This window comes from Engraulis encrasicolus, chromosome 21, assembly GCF_034702125.1.
Source record: "Engraulis encrasicolus isolate BLACKSEA-1 chromosome 21, IST_EnEncr_1.0, whole genome shotgun sequence".
Lineage (NCBI taxonomy): Eukaryota > Metazoa > Chordata > Actinopteri > Clupeiformes > Engraulidae > Engraulis > Engraulis encrasicolus.
The window spans coordinates 2,421,910-2,445,382 of NC_085877.1; the positions used below are offsets into that span (position 1 = coordinate 2,421,910).

The following is a 23,473-nucleotide window of genomic DNA, read 5'->3' on the forward strand; positions in this document are numbered from 1 at the left end:
GGACAAAGAACATAGAATGGATAAGAATGCTTATTCGCAGGGAATTGCATTGGCCACGGTGTGGTACGGGGGCGTAGCCCGGGGACACCATGCGCAGTGGATGCAAGGCCATGATCGATAAAAATTGTGACACTGGAAACTCCGCAATTTGAATTGCATTGTGGGTGCGAGGAGCTGCTGCTAGTTCCGGCCCGGTCAAAATAGGATGTCCTGTCGTCAATGTTCAGTTTGTGGTTAAATTACAGCTGTCATTCAGCCTTAATTACAGATGACACAAATTCACTATGTCCTATGACCTGTTCCACACTCCAGCCCTGGCGGTAGTGGCTTTGCATTTTACCTTGCCGCCAGTACTAAGCAAATAATGTACATTGGATAAGACGTATCACTCAATGGAAAATGCATTGGGTTAGGTGTAGTCCGAGGACATTGCTTAAAGACACTGTGCTCATGGTCAGTGGGTGCAACGCCATAATGGATAAAATCTGAACTCTGTAACTTCGCAAAATTGGTCAAGAGAGGAGATCCAGTTGTCAGTGTTTAATGTAATCCCTCCTGTCTCCTTAGTACTAACTGCAGAAGAAGAAAGTGACTCCCCTTGTGGCCATGCCATACTATGCTCTTGTGACGTCTTTGGACGTACCCTCTTCCCTAACACACTGTACTCATTCATTACAACTCATTTCAACCTTAAAGTCACATTGTCTCTAAGATGCATTGTGTGTCGCTGTATGTCCAAATTGTGGGTCTGACGGATTAAATATCCGTCCTGAATTATCCAAAAATAGTCCTGGAAATGTCCTGGAAATATCCTGGAAAATGATTTTTGAAAAAGAGTGGGAACCCTGTACTCCGACGGAACAGCAGAGTGCCGTACCCCCTAGCCTGCCTGACACTCAGGCTACCCTGGCCATAGACATAGGAGAGCTGAAAGCCCGACAACAAGCTGATGTTAATCTATGCACCACTCTGTCATGGTTACAGGGGGATAGACAGAGGCCACCCTTAGGTCGGCTCAGGCGATCATCCCCTCTCCTGCGGAAGTTGTGGCACGAATTTCCCAAACTCGTGGTCCATAATGGCGTCCTGTGTCGGACGGTAAAGTTAACTCCCCACTCGCCAGTCTCATACCAAGTCGTGCTCCCAGAAGTCCTCGTCCCCATAGCCTTAGAGTGGCTCCATGGTGACCAGTTTAGTGGACACTTGGGAGCAGAACGTACCTTTTTGCGAGCCACACAGATTTGTTACTGGCCTTACATGTCAAGGGACATAAACAAATTTTGTACAGACTGTTTGTCTTGTCAAACCCGCAGCTCGCCCTCACCACATGAGAAGGCTCCCTTGCAATCTATACATGCAGAAAGACCATTCCAGAAAATAGCAGCTGACATCACCGAGCTGCCAGTGACGACACAAGGTAATAAGTATGTCCTAGCAGTCGTAGACTTTTTCACCCGCTTCGCTAATTTATATCCTATGAAGGATCAGCGCGCGTCTACAGTCTCTCAGTGCATTTTTGAGCATTACATACGCCAACACGGGGTGCCCGAGTCCATACTTACCGACCAAGGCAGACAGTTTGAGTCTGACCTTATAAAACATCTTTGTGCGTCGTTAGGAATTGTAAAGATCAGGACTTCACCGTATCATGCGCAAACCGACGGTATGGTTGAAAGATTTAACAGGACACTGAAGGACCAGCTGGCGAAATATATACACCAACGTGGGGGCGAATGGGATACATACTTACCACAGGTAGAGCTCGCTTACAACTCGAGTGTGCACTCCAGCACCGGTTACTCGCCGTTCTTCCTTGCACACGGCAGGGAACCACATTTACCTGTTCATGTGTCATTAAACTGGAACCCTGCTCTGTCAGCATCAGCTCCGAGTACCCCAGGAGCATATGCTCAAGATCTCTGCATGCGTCTCTCCAATGTTTTTAGTGATGCCACAGATAAATCTTTGGCTGCTAAATTGAAGCAGAAAGGGCAGTACGATAGACGAGTGTCGTTTCATCCTCACCAAGAGGGGGACTTAGTTCTCTTGGATGACCCTGCTCAAAAACACAACAAATTAGCTCCAAGATGGAAGGGCCCATACCAAATCTTAAGGCGTTTTGACAAAGGAGACGATCCCGGGGTGACTTATGAGATAACTGACCCAAAACACCCTCAGTCACGCAGGTGGGTGGTGCACCACAACCGTCTCAAGTCATTTAGTGGTATCCTCAGAGATCCTGTATCTGAACCTACTGGTCCTGCCCTATCCGAGCCACTTGCACACCCTATGGTAGCTCTGCCCTCCTCTACTTTAACGGCCTTATCGGGGTCCTTGCCATTTCAGCCACCAACTCCACCTTACGTGCCAGTTCAGCCTGTTGCTCAGGCTGGCCTGCCTGAGGTTGTCATACAACCGAGCCCTCCGGCTTCTACGCCATCAACCCCTCACCCTACTCCTCCGCCCAGTCCCTCTCGATCTCCCGTAATGCCAGTTACGCAGCCGGGAGAGTCGTCTTCCCTCGTTCCTCCTCTTCAAACTACTCGAAGTGGGCGCGTGGTTAAGCCCCCTGTGAGGCTTGGGACGTTTATGTCCTAGTTGACAAAACACCTTCACACACACACACACACACGAAAAACATGCACGTATACACACACACACACACACACACAAAAAACATGCACGTATACACACACACACACACACACACACACACACACACACACACACACACACACAGCCACACACCCACCCGCTCAATCCTACACATGCAGACACACATGCACACGCCACCACACCTGACACACACTCCCACACACACCCATGGCAGGTACAGTTCTCCCTGGGCAGGGTTACTGGTATCACACACCTGTAGTGGTATCCTGTATTGGTGTTCTTTGTTTTGTTTGTTTGGTTTTTGTTATGTTGAGCAATGTCAATGTCTTGCCTATGGAAAAAAACAAAAAAACAGAGTTGCTTCCTATCCAACGCCTTGGTTCTTCTGTTTCCAAGAAAAAAAAGAAGAAAAAAAAGGGGGCAACATGATTGTTTCTTCTGTATGAGCCGAACATTGGGGTTGTTCAGGTTATATGATGCTGGACTGTGTATGGTCTGAAACGGGGACGTTTCTTCTTGTAGGAGGGGAAGACTGTAACAGTACAATTCCACATCCAATAATATTTATATGTGTGTTTTATTTTCCATATTATATGTATTTATTTTGTGTTATTTATGTTCACAATATGGTTGTAGTGTTCTGCTATGGGTGTACTCTGTTATTGGACCGTTATTGATTAGGGTTCCCTTTTGGAATGTTAAGGAGGGGGGACGTTTAGATAGGGGGACCTGCCGGAACCGGCAAGTCAGTTTTTACCTCAGGGATTGTTTTTGAGATGTAAGTGTTGTGGTCAGCCGAAATAAACATTCAACTCGAACTGTAACCCGTGTCTCCTCGCCTCGTCTGAACTGGAGTGTCTTATGGTTGGTAACCAACTTTTAAGGGTTACATAAGTTTGACTAATTTTTAGCAAATCAATAAAATGTTCAAATTCACATTTTTTTGCTTTAGATGAGGGACAAGTGGTGCAAGATGTAAATAAATTTGAATGAACCCCAAAAAAATATTTATATAATGGTATTTTTATATAAACTCCTTGGGGTCATAAATGACCCCGCTCGGTCAGATTAGTCGTAAAAACAGGCCGGTCGCTTGAGGGTTAAGCATCCACAGCACTCTCCAATAACTGAGGTACTGACTGGTTAGGAGCCAGTCTTTAAAGGATAGTTCCGGCGTAAAATGAAAGTTTCACCATCGCTTTCCCATGCCACATAATGTATCTAATGATGAGCCATTCTGGGCAATGCCGCGCCGTTATGGAGTTAGCGAATTTTAAGCTTTTTGGCGAAATACGCAGCCAATGCATCACGGCGGGGCCAATTATAGGCCTATTATTTTCTGATGTTTCCCCGCTATAAACAACTTCAAAAACGACACACTTCATCACAAAGGTCTCGTCAATCAAACCGAGGCACAGAGACGATCATCGGACCACACTGGCCAGTGTTTTCAGAGGTGTCTCACTGTTGCAACTCTCTGACCCGGATGCAGGCTACTCAATCAGGTGGCTAGGTAGGCTAAACATGGTCCGCGGTTCTTACACCGGCTGCGACCGTAAATGAAAAGCTGGAACCCCGACCGTTTTCACCGACTGCCACTGTCTAAACCAGCCATATTACGGGAATGGCTAATAGCATTAGAAGTGGACGAAACTGACATAAAAACCCTGAGGGATCGCTACTACCGTGTATGGAGGGAGCATTTCGAGGATGATGACTACAAGAAGAGTAAGGGAGATGGAACACCTAACCGAAACCGTCTAAAGATGAATGCTGTACCAAAAAGGCGCATGGCTATGGAGGTATGTTTGAAGAGAGAGAAACATGTGTAAATGTGTCTGGCTCATGAATCTTGAGTGTCTGTGAATCTGTGGAACTGGTTGCAACACCGCGCGTCTTTGCCAGCAAGCACTCTGTTTTGGGAAGGCAGGTGCAGTAAATGTAGCCCACTACAGGAGATAAATAAACTGTCAAAACAAACTAGCGCGGGATGGCAAGTGAAATTGTGAAATTGTGCGACCTGGCATTCGATGTGGTTGATGTCAAGCATGCTAGAGTAGTTTCAGTGAAGTAGACACTAAATTGACCAGGGCGCGCGAGGTCAGATGGACCATTACGCAACGGAGGAGGGCTGGAATGTAGTACACCACCAGTGGTGTGTTATTACAAGGTTGAATCCATGTTATATTATACCGTGTTGTAATTACTTTGTAAGAGTAGTCTGCCTACCTGATCGAACGTCTGGGAGTGATAAAACCACCTGGGGCTACACGTCCGGGAGTGATCTCAGTTGGGAGTGTGTGTCCATACTCTCCATACAACTCTTCAAATCTGCTGCCTGCACACACGGTAGTCGCGATCCCTCCGGGTTTTTATGTCAGTTTTGTCCACTTCTGATGCTATTAGCCATTCCCGTAATATGGCTGGTTTAGACAGTGGCCGTCGGTGAAAACGGTCGGGGTTCCAGCTTTTCATTTTACGGTCGCAGTCGGTGTATGAACCGCGGACCATGTTTAGCCTACCTAGCCACCTGATTGAGTAGCCTGCATCCGGGTCAGAGAGTTGCAACAGTGAGACACCTCTGAAAACACTGGCCAGTGTGGTCCGATGATCGTCTCTGTGCCTCGGTTTGATTGACGAGACCTTTGTGATGAAGTGTGTCGTTTTTTAAGTTGTTTATAGCGGGGAAACATCAGAAAATAATAGGCCTATAATTGGCCCCGCCATGATGCATTGGCTGCGTATTTCGCCAAAAAGCTTAAAATTCGCTAACTCCATAACGGCGCGGCATTGCCCAGAATGGCTCATCATTAGATACATTATGTGGCATGGGAAAGCGATGGTGAAACTTTCATTTTACGCCGGAACTATCCTTTAAGACCCTTGTAGTTGGCCTTGCAGCTGCCCTTTCACAAACATTGACATACATGTCACCCCACAGGACGCAATTTGTGTTACGAAATTGAACTTGTAGTTAATATTACTGTCTTGAGTTTTTTTCACATTCACATATCTTGATATGAAGTTAATATTTATGCAATCATGCCAAATACTTCATACATTATTCAAATGTTGTTGGTTAATTTATATATATATTATATTCCAAGTTTCATTAATGTTACAGTCACACCGCAGGATATTTGACACATAAACCTTTACATAAATCTTAACAAAAATGTTTCTTCTCATCTAAGAGTAATATGAAACATAATGTATCACATCTTCTTTCATTGACATTTGTTTTTTAAAGGAAAAATAACAGTTTTGTAGGTTTTAAACCAATGTTACGAAAAAACAAGACGTCTCCCACCCAAATATGAGGGGGAATTAGCTGCCGGGGCTATGGCATGCGTCTGGCTGTGTGACAGAGAGGCTTTGAGCTGCAGCTCTCCACATGAACCTGCTCACTGCTCCTACTAGCTGGCGGGTGGGCCTTCAGCTTGCTATTTGTTATTCTGTGTGTGCGTGTGTGTGTGCCTGTGCATGTGTGTGTGCGTGTGCATGTGCATGTGTGGGTGCGTGCATTTATATGTATGTGTGGGTGTGTGTCTGTGTGGGTGTGTGAGCACATACAGCATGTGAATGTATGCTTGAGCGTGTCTGAGGCAGCGAGCGGTGTTGTTAATTGCAGGGTCATTTTGAGGTTGTTAACCAGACACAGATGTAGACACAGATGCATGCATGCGCCCACACCAAACATGGCACACATACTGCATGCATGCAGACGCACACACATGCGCGCACGCATGCACGTGCGCGCACACACACACACACACACACACACACACACAGGCGGCTTGGCTCAAACTCAGCAGCCTTTGACTTCTGATTGCAATGTCAAACCGCTTCCTGTACCCATGCAGTTACCTCCTGACCCCGACAGCCAATACGAATAAGACAAATTCCTAACCCAACCAATAGGAATGAGATGATGAATATACAGTAAGTGACTGAGGCCAGTGACAATGAGGCAAAACATTATGAGCTCAATGAAGATTAGAATGGGCTGAATCAGTCTGATGATGCCATTGAGAATGGGCCAGAGCATTCTGAGGGCAGTGAGAATGGGCCAGAGCATTCTGAGGGCAGTGAGAATGGGGCTGAATGGTTTAGAGTCATCCATAGCTTAAGGCAGGCATGCCAGGCATGACAAGCACGCTGCAGTGCTCGGTCTGGGCCTTCTCCTTGTAGTAATCACGGCCATGACTGGATGAATAATCACATCCTTTCATTGGTATTAAAGGCATCTCTCTGCTGTCTCAAGCATCTCTCTCATTCACATTCCTTTTCTTTTTCATACAGTATGTTCTGGTGTGATGTCATAATACTGTATCCACATAATGAATATTCATACATCCTTTAAAAAAAAGAGAGAGATCGAATACTAGCCTACAAGATTATGTAGATTTCACTATGAATAAAACTAAGCACTGAACAGAGACTCGTGCAGAGGCTTGCGTGCAAACTGTTGATTGCTTGAAACAACTCAAAAGGGACTCGTGAGCAGAGATGTATAAAGTACTGGAGAAAAGTAGTGTACTGTAGTAGAAGTACCAGTATCATCTTGTCAAATGACTTGAGTAAAAGTCAAAAGTAACCTTTCCTTACCTTACTCAAGTAGAAGGACAAAAGTATTCAAAATGTGTTGTACTTACAGCTTTTGTCGACTGCTTGCATACAATTTGCAAAATTTGGCTCATAGAGTCAAAACTCTACACACAAGCCAATTACTCTCAACACTTGGAGATAAACCCTTCACATATATGGCAACATGAAACTCTGCTATAAAAGCATAAACATTGCCATAAAAACCTTACAAATTTTTGTCAAAACCTCACTTTCATGTCAAAAGACACACAAAAGCACCAAGTGAGAAAACAAATTAGATCAACTTTAAAACAGTTGTCTGCTTTATACAAAACACAGCAGTCTTTCTTTTTGGAGCAGTCTATTCAGTCTCACAGAATGTACATTTTCACAAGACCCCAAAATGCAATACTGTATATTACAAAACTGCACCTTACAGTACAGGACATTAAACCGAAGCAAAATGTATATCTCAAACAGTACATCACTCTAAATACAACAGTGTGTAGGTGAGCTTACGTATGTACTTTTTTGTGTATTGGTTATATTCACACATTTTCAAACATCTAAATATGATATAAATATGGGGTTACGTCAACATGCTGTAATGACAATCATAGTCAATATAGGCTACTTTGTTTGGTTATGAGGTATGAGGTATTCACGAAATACAATACATTTCCACAGACACACTATGCAGCTGACATCTACATGACATCATCAAAATTATATCATGTTCAGTCAGTTTGCTCAAGTGCTTGCTTGGTTGTGTTGACACTATTTCTACAAACTATCATGTTCACATTACCTAACATATGATGATGAAGACAAAAGGCTACTCTTGGCGGCATGTATCAGGCTAGGTTTTACAGTACGTGAGTCAGTCAATGCCATACTCCATATTCTACACTTTTGTACCATTGTGCTATTAGCCTTGATTAGCATACAAGCAATCAAAGTAAAACAAATACATGCAAAGTAAAACAAATGCAATGTAATATAAAGCATGCAACTTTGTAACATGGCAGAATAGTGTTCAATTTTGAAAGCATGTGTTTTATTGTCTGTGTCTAAATCTTGTCATACATCAGTGTGTTTTGTTTTTTTATCAGATGTGTTTTCACAATGACACTCTGAGATTTTACTTTTGAACAAAGTGTCTTGTGTATGAAATTGTGTGTAGACAGCTGGAGTCTGTGTGTTGCGTAAAGGAGCAAGTGCCTTGCTAAACTGGTATGAAAGTGTAATGCTTGACTTTTGTTTAAAGTCAAGCAATAAGTGTTTAAGTTATTCACCAACAACTTAACGATATGCTACTTTGGTTTAAGCATCTGCCTATAGTGTTTAAGCAGTAGGCAAAAACTGTAAACAGTACATCACTCTCAACACAACAGTGTGTAGGTGAGCTTATGGACCATTTGTTTGTGCATTGAGTATATTCACAAATGTTCAAACATCTAAATATGATATAAATATGTGGTTGACGTAAACATGCTGTAATGAAAAACATAGTCAATATACTTTGTTTGTTTGGGTATGAGGTATTCTTACTGTGACGAAGTACAATATATTTCCAGACACAATATGCAGCTGACATCTACATGACATCATCAAAATTATATCATGTTCAGTTAGTTTGCTCAAGTGCTTACTTGGTTGTGTTCTGAAAATTACACTATTATGTGTATTTCTACAAACTATCATGTTCTACCTAACCTGTGATGATGAAGACAAACGGCTACTCCTGGCATCAGGGTAGGTTTTACAGAACGTGAGTCAGTCAATGCCATACTCCATATTCTACTCTTTAGTACCGTTGTGATATTTGTCGTTTTGTTTGAGTGTAGGAAGGTGTGAATTTAGCAAAGAAGCAATCAAAGTAAAACAAATAAATGCAAAATAAAATAAGTGCAATGTAATATAAAGAATGCAACTTTGCAACTGGCAGAATAGTGGTTAGTTTTGATAGCATGTGTTTTATTGTTGGTGCCTAAATCTTGTCATACATCCATGTGCTTTGTTTTTTAACGGATGTGTTTTCCCAATGATATGATGAGTGTTCATTTTTTAATGGAGTGTTTTATGAAGGAAAAAGTGTGCAGTGACCATGAGTAAGTGTGTAGCATAAAGCAAAATGTGTGTTGCTGAATTGCTACGACAGTGTTAAGCAGAACTTTTGTTTAAGGTACGGACACATTGTGTTTAAGTTATGTTACCAACAACTTAACAATATGCTATTTTGGTCTGAGCATCAGCCTATAGTGTTCAAGCAGTAGGCAAATACTGTAAATGCAGAATAAAATAAGTGCAATGTAATATAAAGAATGCAACTTTGTAACTGGCAGAATAGTGGTTAATTTTGAAAGCATGTGTTTTATTATCAGTGCCTAAATCTTGTCATACATCCAGTGTGTTTTGTTTTTTTAACAGATGTGTTTTCCCAATGATATGATGAGTGTTCATTTTTTAATGGAGTGTCTTATGAAGGAAAAAGTGTGCAGTGACCATGAGCAAGTGTGTAGCATAAAGCAAAATGTGTGTTGCTGAATTGCTACAACAGTGTTAAGCAGAACTTTTGTTTAAAGGGGTATGCCACTATTTTGGGGCTTACTACAGTTAAAATCGTTGGCCAGGGTTTATATAGGTGGTAAAGTGTCTTATTTTTCATGTTAAGCGTTGTCTTGCTTTAAGACAAGTTAAAAGAGGGAATATGTCGCTAAGCTAGTGAAAGCCAATGTATCCATGTAGCATGCTACAATGCTACACGGATACATTGACTTTCACTAGCTTAGCGACATATTCCCTCTTTTAACTTGTCTTAAATCAAGACAACGCTTAACATGAAAAATAAGACACTTTACCACCTTTATAAACCCCAGCCAACGATTTTAACTGTAGTAAGCCCCAAAATAGTGGCATACCCCTTTAAGGTACAGCACACTGTATTTAAGTTATGTTACCAACAACTTCACAATATTCTATTTTGGTCTAAGCATCAGCCTATAGTGTTCAAGCAGTAGGAAAATACTGTAAGTAAAGCAAGTAGAAGTATTGCAAGTTTTGCTACTTGAGTAAAAAGTAGAAGTAGAAGTAGAAGTACTGCATTTAAAAAAAATGGGGGGAAAAAAAGTCAGTCAAAAGTTTGAATACCATTTGGTTTATTAGAGCTCTGTAGGCCTACAATAAGTCTCTTGTGAAGTGCAAATACCATTATGGTTTGCTATTACAGTTTTTGCCTACTGCTTAAACACTATAGGCAGATGCTTAAACCAAAGTAGCATATCGTTAAGTTGTTGGTGCATAACTTAAACACTTATTGCTTGACTTTAAACAAAAGTAAGCATTACACTTTCATACCAGTTTAGCAAGGCACTTGCTCCTTTACGCAACACACAGACTCCAGCTGTCTACACACAATTTCATACACAAGACACTTTGTTCAAAAGTAAAATCTCAGAGTGTCATTGTGAAAACACATCTGTTAAAAAAACAAAACACACTGATGTATGACAAGATTTAGACACAGACAATAAAACACATGCTTTCAAAATTGAACACTCTTCTGCCATGTTACAAAGTTGCATGCTTTATATTACATTGCATTTGTTTTATTTTGCATTTATTTGTTTTACTTTGATTGCTTGTATGCTAAACAAGGCGAATAGCACAATGGTACTAAAGTGTAGAATATGGAGTATGGCATTGACTGACTCACATACTGTAAAACCTAGCCTGATACATGCTGCCAAGAGTAGCCTTTTGTCTTCATCATCACAAGTTAGGTAATGTGAACATGATAGTTTGTAGAAATAGTGTCATTTTCAGAACACAACCAAGCAAGACCACTTGAGCAAACTGACTGAACATGATATAGTTTTGATGATGTCATGTAGATGTCAGCTGCATAGTGTGTCTGTGAAAATGTATTGTACTGTATTTTGTGAATACCTCATACCTCATAACCAAACAAAGTAGCCTATATTGACTTGATTGTCATTGATGATTGTCATTACAGCAGTTGACGTAACCCCATATTTATATCATATTTAGATGTTTGAAAATTTGTGAATATACAGTAACCAATACACAAAAAAGGTACATAAGCTCACCTACACACTGTTGTATTTAGAGTGATGTACTGTTTGAGATATATTTTGCTTCGGTTTAATGTCCTGTATACTATAAGGTGCTGTAAGGTGCTTTGTAATGTACAGTATTGGATTTTGGGGTCTTGTGAAAATGTACATTCGGTGAGACTGAATAGACTGCTCCAAAAAGAAAGACTGCTGTGTTTTGTATAAAGCAGACAACTGTTTTAAAGTTGATCTAATTTGTTTTCTCATTTGGTGCTTTTGTGTGTCTTTTGACATGAAAGTGAGGTTTTGACAAAAGATTGTAAGGTTTTTATGGCAATGTTTATGCTTTTATAGCAGAGCTTCATGTTGCCATATATGTGATGGGTTTATCTCAAAGTGTTGTGAGTAATTGGCTTGTGTGTAGAGTTTTGACTCTATGAGCCAAATTTTGCAAATTGTGTGCAAGCAGTCGGCAAAAACTGTAAAAATGAATTCTCTTTTTGTCCCTCAAAGGAGAACATTGATCTAAATAGGGCCAGGGATGGCAGCCGTCATCCTCCTCCTCCTCGCCGCAATGTGAGGTGGTTGGTGTCGTTGATGTTGATGGCGATACCTTGTCTACCTCATCCATCTTGCCAACATGCCAGTGTCAATGCCAACTGAGCGTCACTGACCGCGCCAAAAGACATGCGCGAGAATGCGATCTGCTTTTATTTCCCTACCATTGCATCGCCCACTGACCATGAACACGTTCCATCATATCTGGTGATGACAGAGCCATCTAGCGCTCGGGCATAGAAAGGAGTAACGAGTAACGAAAGCAGCACATGAAAAATATATCGGAGTAAAAGTATTAATTTCATCAGAAAAATGTAGTGCAGTAAAAGTACGAGGAAAAAGTATGAGGAAAAAAATATTACTCAAAAAGTACAGATACTGCAGTTTAGTACTTAAGTACAGTACTTCGTTACTTTTACTTTGTTACTATACATCTCTGCTCGTGAGAGACTTGTGATGTCATTTGTAGCTCTTGCTGCTGTTTGTGGCCATAGGTCTAGTATAGCCGGAGATGATCTAAATGCAGAATAGAGAATCTTTGGTATAGCTACTTGACCCTCTCGTCTGTTTTAAAGGAGCAGTCCACCTCATTTCAAGAAATTGCTCATATGTATGTAAGTCCCTGTAAAATATGACAAAACAGGATGTTTTGTCTATGTGTGTGCATTGCCCAGTTTAACATAGCCAAATTACACAGCAATGCAAGTCTATGGGAGCAAACAAAACATCATCAAATGTATTTATAAACTACTTTAAAATACAATTTACCATAGTGCAAAGTAGCTATTTAATCCCTTCCTGTGATCACTTGTGGCTTGATGCTAATGCTCCCATTTGAATCGTTAACCCCTTGCCAATACCCACCTCTACCCATAATCCACACCGTTCCACCAGTGGAACACAGTCAGGGTGCATGTCACGCCGCTGAGATCTGTGTCTGTGGTGATAGCCTATCGGATGGTGCTTGCTCGTAAATACACACATTAATCCAGGCAGACAAGTTTCCTTTTATTTTTTATTTTTTATTGCAGAAGTAGTAGTAGTAGTGTGTGTGTGTGTCTTGTGTGTTCTGGTCTCCTCCTCCTCATCTCTTTCCTCCTTCTCATCATCTCTTTCCTCCTCCTCCTCTTCCTCCTCTTCTCCCTCCTCCCCCTCCTCCTCCTCCTCCTCCTCCTCATCTCTCCTCCTAATCTCTCTCCTCTTCTTTCCTCCTCCTCCTCCTCCTCCTCATTTCTCCTTCTCATCATCTCTCTACTCCTCTTCCTCCTCATCTCTCTCCTTCTTCTCATCTCTCCTCCTCCTCATCATGCCAAGCTCCCCAGCGAGACAGCAGGGCGTAGGAGACAGCTCAGTTTGGGCAGACACGGCCCTTGTAGGAATTTGAAGTGGCCCATTGAATGAAAAAGGTTTCCCACCCCATGTCCATGACCTTCGCCCGGGGCAAGCAGCTGGTGGTGGTCAACGCCGGGCATGACGTCACTGCTTGACTGCTGCTGGGCATGGGGGAGCTGAAGATAAAGTTCTTCCCACTCCTCCGGAAGACGGACCCCTCGAAGCGCTACTGCATGAGGATTGTGCCGAACAGCTTCCTGGTGCTCCACAGCGAGCCTGACGGCTGAGATTTGCACAGAGATCGAGAGGAGGGGGCTGAGCTACGCTCGCAACCTGGAATTGTTTCGAACCAACGGCATGCCTTGGCTCCACCTGGTCCACCAACGCCTGCTCAAGGGTCTTCTTCTCTCTTCCTCCTCCTCTTCCTCCGCCTAATCTCTGTCCTCTTCTCTCCTCCTCCTCTTACTCATCTCTCTCCTCCTCTTCCTCCTCTTCTCTCCTACTCCTCATCTCTCTCCTTCTCCTCATCTCTTCTCCTCCACCTCCTCCTCCTCCTCCTCCTCTTCCTCTTCCTTTGCCTAATCTCTCTCCTCTTTTCTCCTCTTCCTCATCTCTCTCCTCCTCTTCTCTCTTACTCCTCATCTCTCTCCTTCTCCTCATCTCTTCTCCTCCACCTCCACCTCCTCCTCCTCATCTCTCCTCCTCCTCCTCCACTCTCCTCCCCCAGCAGCAGCAGAAGAAATGGCCTACCCTCCTCACTGCCCTTCTCCATCTCTTCATTCTTCCTGCCTTCTTCTTCTCCTTTTTCTCCTTCTCCTCCACTTCATTCACTTCCTCCTGTTCTCCCTGAGCTGAGGCTTTGTCCTCTCTGCATGCCTCCATCTGAGAGAATGGGGAAAATATTTATACTTTAATCCACATGGAAGTTTTCAAATATGCAAAGTCAAGTCCCTAACTATGACTACTTTTCTAATACTGTCTAGCACAGAAACGTGCCACAGCAAAGGATTAGACCCCTGAGGGGTTGCGTCTAATGTCAGACCATAGGTGCTAATTGCAGATGGGCCCTGGGTGCCTGATGAAGACCCTACTGAGTTGAAACGTTGTATGACTTTAATGAACCTGCAAAGCAGAGCTGGAATATTGTGTGCGGACTTCTTCTCTTTCTATTATGAATACAGTCTGACTTGTACCTTGCACAGTTTGCTGAGTGTGACTTCAAACACAGAGTTGGTGGAAAGTGCTGCATGGCGCATCATGGCGGGGTCCATCAGAGGGGTGCAGGCTCGCGAGACAGCAGGGGAGGGGCAGAGTGTAGGAGACACCTCACTTCGGGCGGACATGAGGGCCTCGGAGCCCAAAGAGCTGCTGAGGGACAGAGCAGGAGAGGAGCATGCAGACAGCCGACTGCATGCAGAAATGGACTCCAAGGAGCTGCTGAGGGACAGAGCGAAGGAAGAGCATGCAGACAGCCGACTGCATGCGGTCATAAAGTCCTCAGATGAGGCCAATGACGACGAGATGGAGAGAGCAGGAGAGAGGCATCTCTGGGCTCCATGGTAGCGTGGCTGACAATCTTCCACACCATCCACCAGCAGTGGCAGGCTCACAGATCGCCGTACAGAGTACTCATGGACCTAAGTGGAAAGAGGGAGAGGAGAACTTCATGAGGAAAATGATTACACAGTACATATTGCAGTGTTAAAGAGTTTATTTAAACACTCATAGCCTCATTTTACTCACTAAGTGTTGAATTAACACTAGGAAATGTACAGTACTGTGCACATTGATGAGTCATTCATGATTTCTCATCCTGAATTGTGGACAGTTCTCCACCCCAGACATACAGCATGTCCACTCATCCTAATTGTGAAGCCGGAAATTTCTCAATTCATCAAATTGTAAAGGCTAATATTTCTTCTCCTGTGTTTTTAGACTTGAATGACATTTGTTTCTTGCCTATGTTGTCATTACTGTCAAAACTAGAAAGAAAGTGCCCAAACATTTATTTTCTGACAGGTTAGGTTTAGGCATGGGTTTTGGTCAAAGCACACTATGACATTGGTCTCACATAGAAAATAGGGGTGGAGAACTGTCGACTTTACAATATGATTAACAGGTAAACGTGGGGCTAAAGAATTGTCTCTTCTCCGCACTTGCTACAGTGAATGTATTGTAATGTAAAGGACATCATCACTTACCTTCACAGGATAAACAGTTGGCCATGACAGGCATCTCCTTGCTTCCACTATTCTAAACTGAATGACGCAGAGACATATTATGGTCAAGCCTGATTATCAGTGAGGAAATTATTATAAGGAATGTAACACACTAAGAGCTGATAAAATCCACCCATATCTTTATATGTATCATAATATAAAATGAGTATTCTACACTGTAGTGGTTGTATCAAATGTAACTTTTTGACTTAAACATTTTTACAACTAAAAAAAAAAGAATAATGTTGCCTATATTACAATGATTTTCTATAGGTTAACTATTGTTATATCTCAAAAAATCTGTGTAACATACCATACTCAATGAAATCGTGACGTAAGAATGAAAGTTAATTGATAAGACATGAGATCATCTCTTTGTTGCCTCTGAATGTTGACTAATGATCACTCTGAGCAATTTGAGGGCTTTAAGAATGTTGTGACATCATGCAAGACAATTTTCTACTGTGATGTCATAATACTGTATCCATATGGAATGAATATCCCTACACCTTTTTAGAAAGAATGTTGTGATATATTCTAGTGTGATGTCATGATACTGTATCCATTATTAGTAGAGTAGAGTAGAATAGAGAAACGTTATTGATCCCCAGGGGGAAATTCAAGTGTCAAGTAGCTACATAAAAACAAACACTGACTCAGACACACAGACTCAGACACACAGACTCAGACACACACACACACACACACACACACACACACACACACACACACACACACACACACACACACACACACACACACACACACACACACACACACACACACACACACACACACACACACACACACACACACACACGCCAAGAGGTTCCAGATCTGGGCCAGCTCTGGCATCTCAGGCAGTCCAATCCCCAATAATGATGTCCTTCTTAGTGTCCTTCTGTATACTGTTAAAAAGTTGAATGGGCAAAGAACAAAGGACCTCCTTAGCCTGTCTGTCCTGCAGGTGTAAGCACGGAGTCTGTGACTGAACAGACTCAGTTGGTTAGTGAAGGTGGCGTTAAGGGGGTGTTGCTGATTGTCCATAATAGACTCCAGTCTGCTCAATGTTCTGCTCTCAGCTGTTGAGGTGAGTGACTGCAGCTCCATGCCCACCACTGACCCCGCCTTCCTCACCAGTCTGTCAAGGCGTCCAGCATCTCTCCTCCTAATGCTTCCACCCCAGCAAGTCACAGCGTATAGTACACTGGCCATGACACCCTGGTAGAACATAAGCAGAAGTTGGCTGCAGACATTGAAGGACCTCAGCCTTCTGAGGAAATAGAGCCTGCTTTGGCCATTCCTGTAAAGTGCATCAGAATTTGTGGACCAGTCCAGCTTATTGTCAAGGTGCACTCCTAAGTACTTGTAAGTACCGACAGAATCCTATCAATTTCCTTTCACCCTTTTATCACTTACATTCGCCACTCTCTTCTCTTCTCTTCTCTTCTCTTCTCTTCCCCTCCCTCTCTTCTTTCTTGATTTATTACAACGTGCGTTCGTGTAAACAGAGTGTGCGAAACTTTACCTAAAACGTAGACTCGAGTTACTGAAGTCATGCCCACACTTTGTATCTTGTGAGCAGCATTTAATAAAGTGTGGCCACGATTATACACGTAAAAACGTGCTTGCGTTATTGCGCAATTAAGATTTATTCATCACACTCGCACAACTTAATAAAGTGAGAGCACATTTTACAAAGTGAGAGAACGCTTTCTTGACAACCCCTAAGAAGATATGATGTGGTCTTTCCTGGGCTCCGTACTTTTACTACTATGAAAATGAGAAATATGAGAGGAATAAGCTGCCATTCTCCTTGTCTCTGTCTTTATCACAAAGAAAAATAGAAATATCTGAATAATTAGCAGTCGCTGGTGCCCCCTCTTTGTCTCTCCATCTTTATCACAAAGGAAAATATAAATATGAGGGGGAATTAGCTGCCGGTGGTTATGGCATGCGTCTGGCTGTGTGACAGAGAGGCTTTGAGCTGCTGCTCTCCACATGAACCTGCTCACTGCTCCTAGCTAGCTGGCGGGTGGGCCTTCAGCTTGCTATTTGTTATTCTGTGTGTGCGTGTGTGTGTGCCTGTGCATGTGTGTGTGCATATGCATGTGTGGGTGCGTGCATTTATATGTATGTGTGGGTGTGTGAGCACATACAGCATGTGAATGTATGCTTGAGCGTGTCTGAGGCAGCGAGCGGTGTTGTTAATTGCAGGGTCATTTTGAGGTTGTTAACCAGACACAGATGTAGACACACACACACACACACACACACACACACACACACACACACACACACACACACACACACACACACACACACACACACACACACACACACACACACACACACACACACACACACACACACACACACACACACACACACACACACACACACAGGCTTGGCTAAAACTCGGCAGCCTTTGACTTCTGATTGCAATGTCAAACCGCTTCCTGTACCCATGCAGTTACCCCCTGACCCCGACAGCCAATACGAATAAGACAAATTCCTAACCAAATCAATAGGAATGAGATGATGAATATACAGTAAGTGACTGAAGCCAGTGACAATGAGGCAAAACATTATGAGGTCAGTGAAGACTAGAATGGGCTGAATCAGTCTGATGATGCCATTGAGAATGGGCCAGAGCATTCTGAGGGCAGTGAGAATGGGGCTGAATGGCGTAGAGTCGTCCATAGCTTACGGCAGGCATGCCAGGCATGACAAGCACGCTGCAGCGCTCGGTCTGGGCCTTCTCCTTGTAGTAATCACGGCCGTGACTGGATGAATAATCACATCCTTTCATTGGCATTAAAGGCTTCTCTCTGCTGTCTCAAGTATCTCTCTCATTCACATTCATTTTCTTTTTCATACAGCAGTTCTGGTGTGATGTCATAATAATACTGTATCCATATAATGAATATTCATACATCCTTAAAAAGAGAGAGATCGAATATTAAGTAGCCTACAACATTATGTAGATTTCACTATGAATAAAAGTAAGCACTGAACAGAGACTCGTGCAGAGACTTGCGTGCAAACTGTTGATTGCTTGAAACAACTCAAAAGGGACTCGTGAGAGACTTGTGATGTCATTTGTAGCTCTTGATGCTGTTTGTGGCCATAGGTCTAGTATAGCCGGAGACGATCTAAATGCAGAATAGAGAGTCTTTGGTATAGCTACTTGACCCTCTCGTCTGTTTTAAAGGAACAGTCCACCTCATTTCAAGAAATTGATCATATGTAGTGTTCTGTTTCATGCATACTGGTGCTATTTTCATACTGTGAAATTCAGGTCAAGTGTTATCTCTGTTATTTTTGGTCCTCTATCGCCACCTTCTGGCAAATTTAGGTAATTCTCTGTGCAAGGTTGACTGACGTCATAACTATTGGACATGTTCTAATTACTGGTCTGTTCCTGAGAATGTAAACACTTCTCACCAAGTTTCAAGGTTGCCTTGAAGAAGGCATCGTTATTTTACCCATTTCTACAAGCCATAAAGGGTCAAAAGGAAGAACTTGTCTGCGTGGTTTGTGGAGTGGAGTTATCTGACTGTTTACCTGGCAAGGCGTTGGGGAGAACAGTACAGTAAAATAACGTCTTCGGCGGGCTAATCTTCACACTTGAAAGATCACAGGACTACGCGGGAGCTACGCGCCCAACAGAATCACCACAACTGGATTGTCATCTCAAGTAAACACTGCAAGGACTAAATTAAAATGGCAGAAAGGGCTTCGAACTCAGGAACGATAAAAACAAGATCTACCGCCTCTTGTTCGTATAAAAGGACTTGTTTTTCCTCAGCTAGTAAACTAGCTGCAGCTAACGCTCGCGCAGAGGCAGAGGCGGCCAGGGTGGAAGCGGCTTTCGCTGCACAAGAGAACGAACTGAAAATTAAACAGGCCGAATTAGAATTGGAAACTAAGCGTTTGGAAATTACACTGGAAAAAGTTCGCCTTGACAAACGAGCTGCAGTTGCAACAGCCAAAGCAGATGTGTTAGAGGCGGCAGTGCAACAGGAATTAGAACAGGATCTCGGTGATATCGATGTGCCAGTCCATGACTCACTAGCACGCACCCAGGACTATGTTGAAGGAGTGAGTGAGAGCGCTCCAGTGGTGCACGTAGTCCTAGACGGTGTTCCAGACTTGCAGGCTTCCGTGGCTTCTTACCACACCATAGGTCCAAATACAGTGCCCCCTCGACAGAACCATGCACCACTTTACACACGGCCAACTGAAATGGTAGAGTCCCACAGCCCACCCATACAGCAAGGCTCTGCAGAGCAAGGTGTGCAGTGGCAGTCCCCTGTCCACACACATTCACAGATGGCACGGCAGCATTTAGGAAACGAGGACACCAAACAAGAACCAGCAGGAAAACCACACAGCCCTGCTCATCAACAGTGCAACCCTGCGAATGGACAGTCTGATCAGAACAGTGGAATGTCGGACTTTGTTAGATTCATGGCCAGGCGTGAGCTCATTTCCACTGGGCTTATGCAGTTCAACGACCATCCCGAATGCTTCAGAGCTTGGCGAGCCTCCTTCATGAATGCAATAGGAGACCTCAACCTATCTGCTAGCGAACAGCTCGACCTTCTTGTGAAGTGGTTAGGCAAAGACTCAGCTGACCACGCTAGGCGCATAAGGACTGTGTATGTGAATTACCCAGAGTACGGGCTCAGGGCGGTGTGGGATCGGCTATATGAGTACTATGGCGCACCAGAGGTGATTGAAAACTCTCTGCTCAAGAGATTGGAAGATTTCCCCAAGATACAGAGCAAAGACGGACGAAAACTAAGGGAGCTGGGCGACCTCCTGATGGAAATACAGGCAGCCAAAGCTGATGGGGAACTGTTTGGCCTTGGCTACCTAGACACACCCCGGGGAGTTAACCCTATTGTGCAGAAACTGCCGTTTCACTTGCAAGAAAAGTGGCTCACAATAGGTTTCAATTACAAGGAACAGCGCAGAGCCCCCTATCCCCCATTCAGCTTCTTTGCTGACTTTGTGAGTCAGCAAGCGAGAATGCGCAACGACCCTAGCTTCATGCTGGCACCCCCCAACAACGAACTCTCTAGTCATAGCAAACCAGCCAGGTCAGAGGAGCAGAGAGCCGTAGCTGTTCTCAAGACTGGAGTGACCGCCACTGCCCCACTCACTCCTTTTGAGTCCCCTCTCACAGATAGGCCCACCAGCAGAGAGGACCCAGCCAACCACTGCCTCCTTCACAACAAGCCCCATCCCCTACACCTGTGTCGGGGATTCCGAGACAAGCCATACGAGGAGAGAAAGGCACTCTTGAAAATGCATGGAGTGTGCTACAAGTGCTGCAAAGCCATACACTTGGCAAAGGACTGCAATGACGACGTGAGCTGCACAGAGTGTGGAAGCAACAGGCATGTTGCAGCGCTACATCCTGGCCCAGCGCTGGAAGTCAACGGCGTTGCAGACACCACAGACCCTGCACAGGAGGATGGCGGGGAGACTGCTTCCTGCTCACACCCGCATCACGGCTGACTCGGAGGTTAGGCCCACGCTCCCCTCCGTCTGGCTACTTTGACCAGAAGGACTCGCAGCGGTAGGGCAGAGTCCAAATCTGTCTTACACTTCCTGGGGCAGCTGGCGCAAACTGCGACTAGCTACACGACAGCCTATGGACGAACCGATCTCACTTATTTCCTCCGGATATTAATTGAGTGACTTATTAAGGTTTAATGTTTTGAGAAGTAGATTTGTTTTTGTTTTGTTTTTTAAAAGGTAGAAGAAGGAAAAGAAGAAAGGATAACATGGTCAATTGAATGTAATGTTTAATGAGTTCATTTAATTTTCAGGAAAGGACATTTTTAATCAACTAAGGAAAGGAAAGGAAAGAATGATTGAAACCCCTTGGGTATTCAGGCGGGGAGTGTTCTGTTTCATGCATACTGGTGCTATTTTCATACTGTGAAATTCAGGTTAAGTGTTATTTCTGTTATTTTTGGTCCTCTATCGCCACCTTCTGGCAAATTTAGGTAATTCTCTGTGCAAGGTTGACTGACGTCATAACTATTGGACGTGTTCTAATTACTGGTGTGTTCCTGAGAATGTAAACACTTCTCACCAAGTTTCAAGGTTGCCTTGAAGGCATCGTTATTTTACCCATTTCTACAAGCCATAAAGTGTCAAAAGGAAGAACTTGTCTGCGTGGTTTGTGGAGTGGAGTTATCTGACTGTTTACCTGGCAAGGCGTTGGGGAGAACAGTACATGTAGTTAAGTCCCTGTAAAATATGACAAAACAGGATTTTTCGTCTATGTCTGTGCATTGCCCAGTTTAACATAGCCAAATTAAGCACAGCAATGAAAGTCTATGGGAGCAAACAAAACATCATCAAAACTACTTTAAAATAAAATTTACCATAGTACAAAGTAGCTATTTAATCCCTTTCTGAGATCACTTGTGGTTTGATGCTAATGCTCCCATTTGAATCGTTAACCCCTTACCAATACCCACCTCTACCCATAATCCACACCGTTCCACCAGTGGAACACAGTCAGGGCGCATGTCACGCCACTGAGATCTGTGTCTGTGGTGATAGCCTATAAAGGATGGTGCTTGCTCGTAAATACACACATTAATCCAGGCAGACGAGCTTCCTTTTATTTTTTACTTTTTATTGCAGAAGTAGTAGTAGTAGTGTGTGTGTGTGTGTGTGTGTGTGTGTGTGTGTGTGTGTGTGTGTGTGTGTGTGTGTGTCTTGTGTGTTCTGGTCTCCTCCTCCTCATCTCATCATCTCTTTCCTCTTCCTCCTCTTCTCCCTCCTCCTCCTCCTCCTCCTCCTCCTCATCTCTCCTCCTAATCTCTCTCCTCTCCAGCGAGACAGCAGGGCGTAGGAGACAGCTCAGTTCGGGCAGACACGGCCCTTGTAGGAATTTGAAGTGGCCCATTGAATGAAAAAGGTTTCCCACCACATGTCCTACACCTTCGCCCAGGGCAAGCAGCTGGTGGTGGTCAACGCCGGGCATGACGTCACTGCTTGCCTGCTGCTGGGCATGGCGGAGCTGAAGATAAAGTTCTTCCCACTCCTCCGGAAGACAGACCCCTCGAAGCGCTACTGCGTGAGGATTGTGCCGAACAGCTTCCTGGGTGCTCCACAGCGAGGGGTCGGAGCCGCCAGTTGAAGGCAAACTGGCGAGCCTGATGGCCGAGATTTGCACAGAGATTGAGAGGAGGGGGCTGAGCTACGCTCGCAACCTGGAATTGTTTCGAACCAACGGCATGCCTTGGCTCCACCTGGTCCACCAACGCCTGCCCAAGGAGCTGCAGAGGGACTGATCAAGGGAGGAGAATGCAGACAGCAGACTGGTCTCCTCCTCATCATCATCTCTTTCCTCCTCCTCATCTCTCCTCCTAATCGCTCTCCTCTTCTTCTCTCTTCCTCCTCCTCCTCCTCTTCCTCCGCCTAATCTCTCTCCTCTTCTCTCATCCTCCTCCTAATCTCTCTCCTCCTCTTCCTCCTCTTCTCTCCTACTCCTCATCTCTCTCCTTTTCCTCATCTCTTCTCCTCCACTTCCACCACCTCCTCCTCCTCCTCCTCCTCCACATCTCTCCTCATCTCTCCTCCTCCTCCTCCTCCACTCTCCTCCCCCAGCAGCAGCAGAAGAAATGACCTGCCCTCCTCACTGCCCTTCTCCATCTCTTCATTCTTCCAGCCTTCTTCTTCTCCTTTTTCTCCTTCTTCTCCTCCACTTCATTCACGTCCTCCTGTTCTCCCTGAGCTGAGGCTTTGTCCTCTCTGCATGCCTCCATCTGAGAGAATGGGGAAAATATTTATACTTTAATCCACATGGAAGTTTTCAAATATGCAAAGTCAAGTCCATAACTATGACTACTTTTCTGATACTGTCTAGCACAGAAACGCGCCATAGCAACGGATTAGACCCCTGAGGGGTTGCGTCTAATGTCAGACCATAGGGGCTAATTGCGGATGGGCCCTGGGTGCCTGATGAAGACCCTACTGAGTCGAAACGTTGTATGACTTTAATGAACCTGCAAAGCAGAGCTAGAAAATTGTGTGCGGACTTCTACTCTTTCT

At 44.1% G+C, this 23,473-nt stretch overlaps 2 protein-coding genes across 2 annotated transcripts in view; one reads left to right on the forward strand and one right to left on the reverse strand.

Moving 5' to 3' along the window:
• The window catches only part of LOC134438025 (disintegrin and metalloproteinase domain-containing protein 19-like), a 257,510-nt gene that overhangs the window by 110,835 nt on the left and 123,202 nt on the right, over positions 1–23,473 (forward strand). The window lies entirely within an intron of this gene.
• Positions 12,873–15,789, reverse strand: LOC134437638 (uncharacterized). Its single transcript, XM_063187123.1, has 4 exons — positions 15,702–15,789; positions 15,371–15,427; positions 14,363–14,806; positions 12,873–14,051 (listed from the first exon to the last, which is right to left on the reverse strand). The coding sequence occupies exons 1-4, from the start codon at positions 15,702–15,704 to the stop codon at positions 13,860–13,862; spliced, it is 696 nt and encodes a 231-aa protein (XP_063043193.1). The 5' UTR covers positions 15,705–15,789; the 3' UTR covers positions 12,873–13,859.

Excerpts from the sequence above, each read along its gene's own strand:
- LOC134437638 (XM_063187123.1), bottom strand. Across the intron at positions 14,807-15,370 it reads CAACTGTTTATCCTGTGAAG|GTCCATGAGTACTCTGTACG; the intron begins GTAAGTGATGAT and ends CTTTCCACTTAG. Across the intron at positions 14,052-14,362 it reads CACTCAGCAAACTGTGCAAG|ATGGAGGCATGCAGAGAGGA; the intron begins GTACAAGTCAGA and ends CCATTCTCTCAG.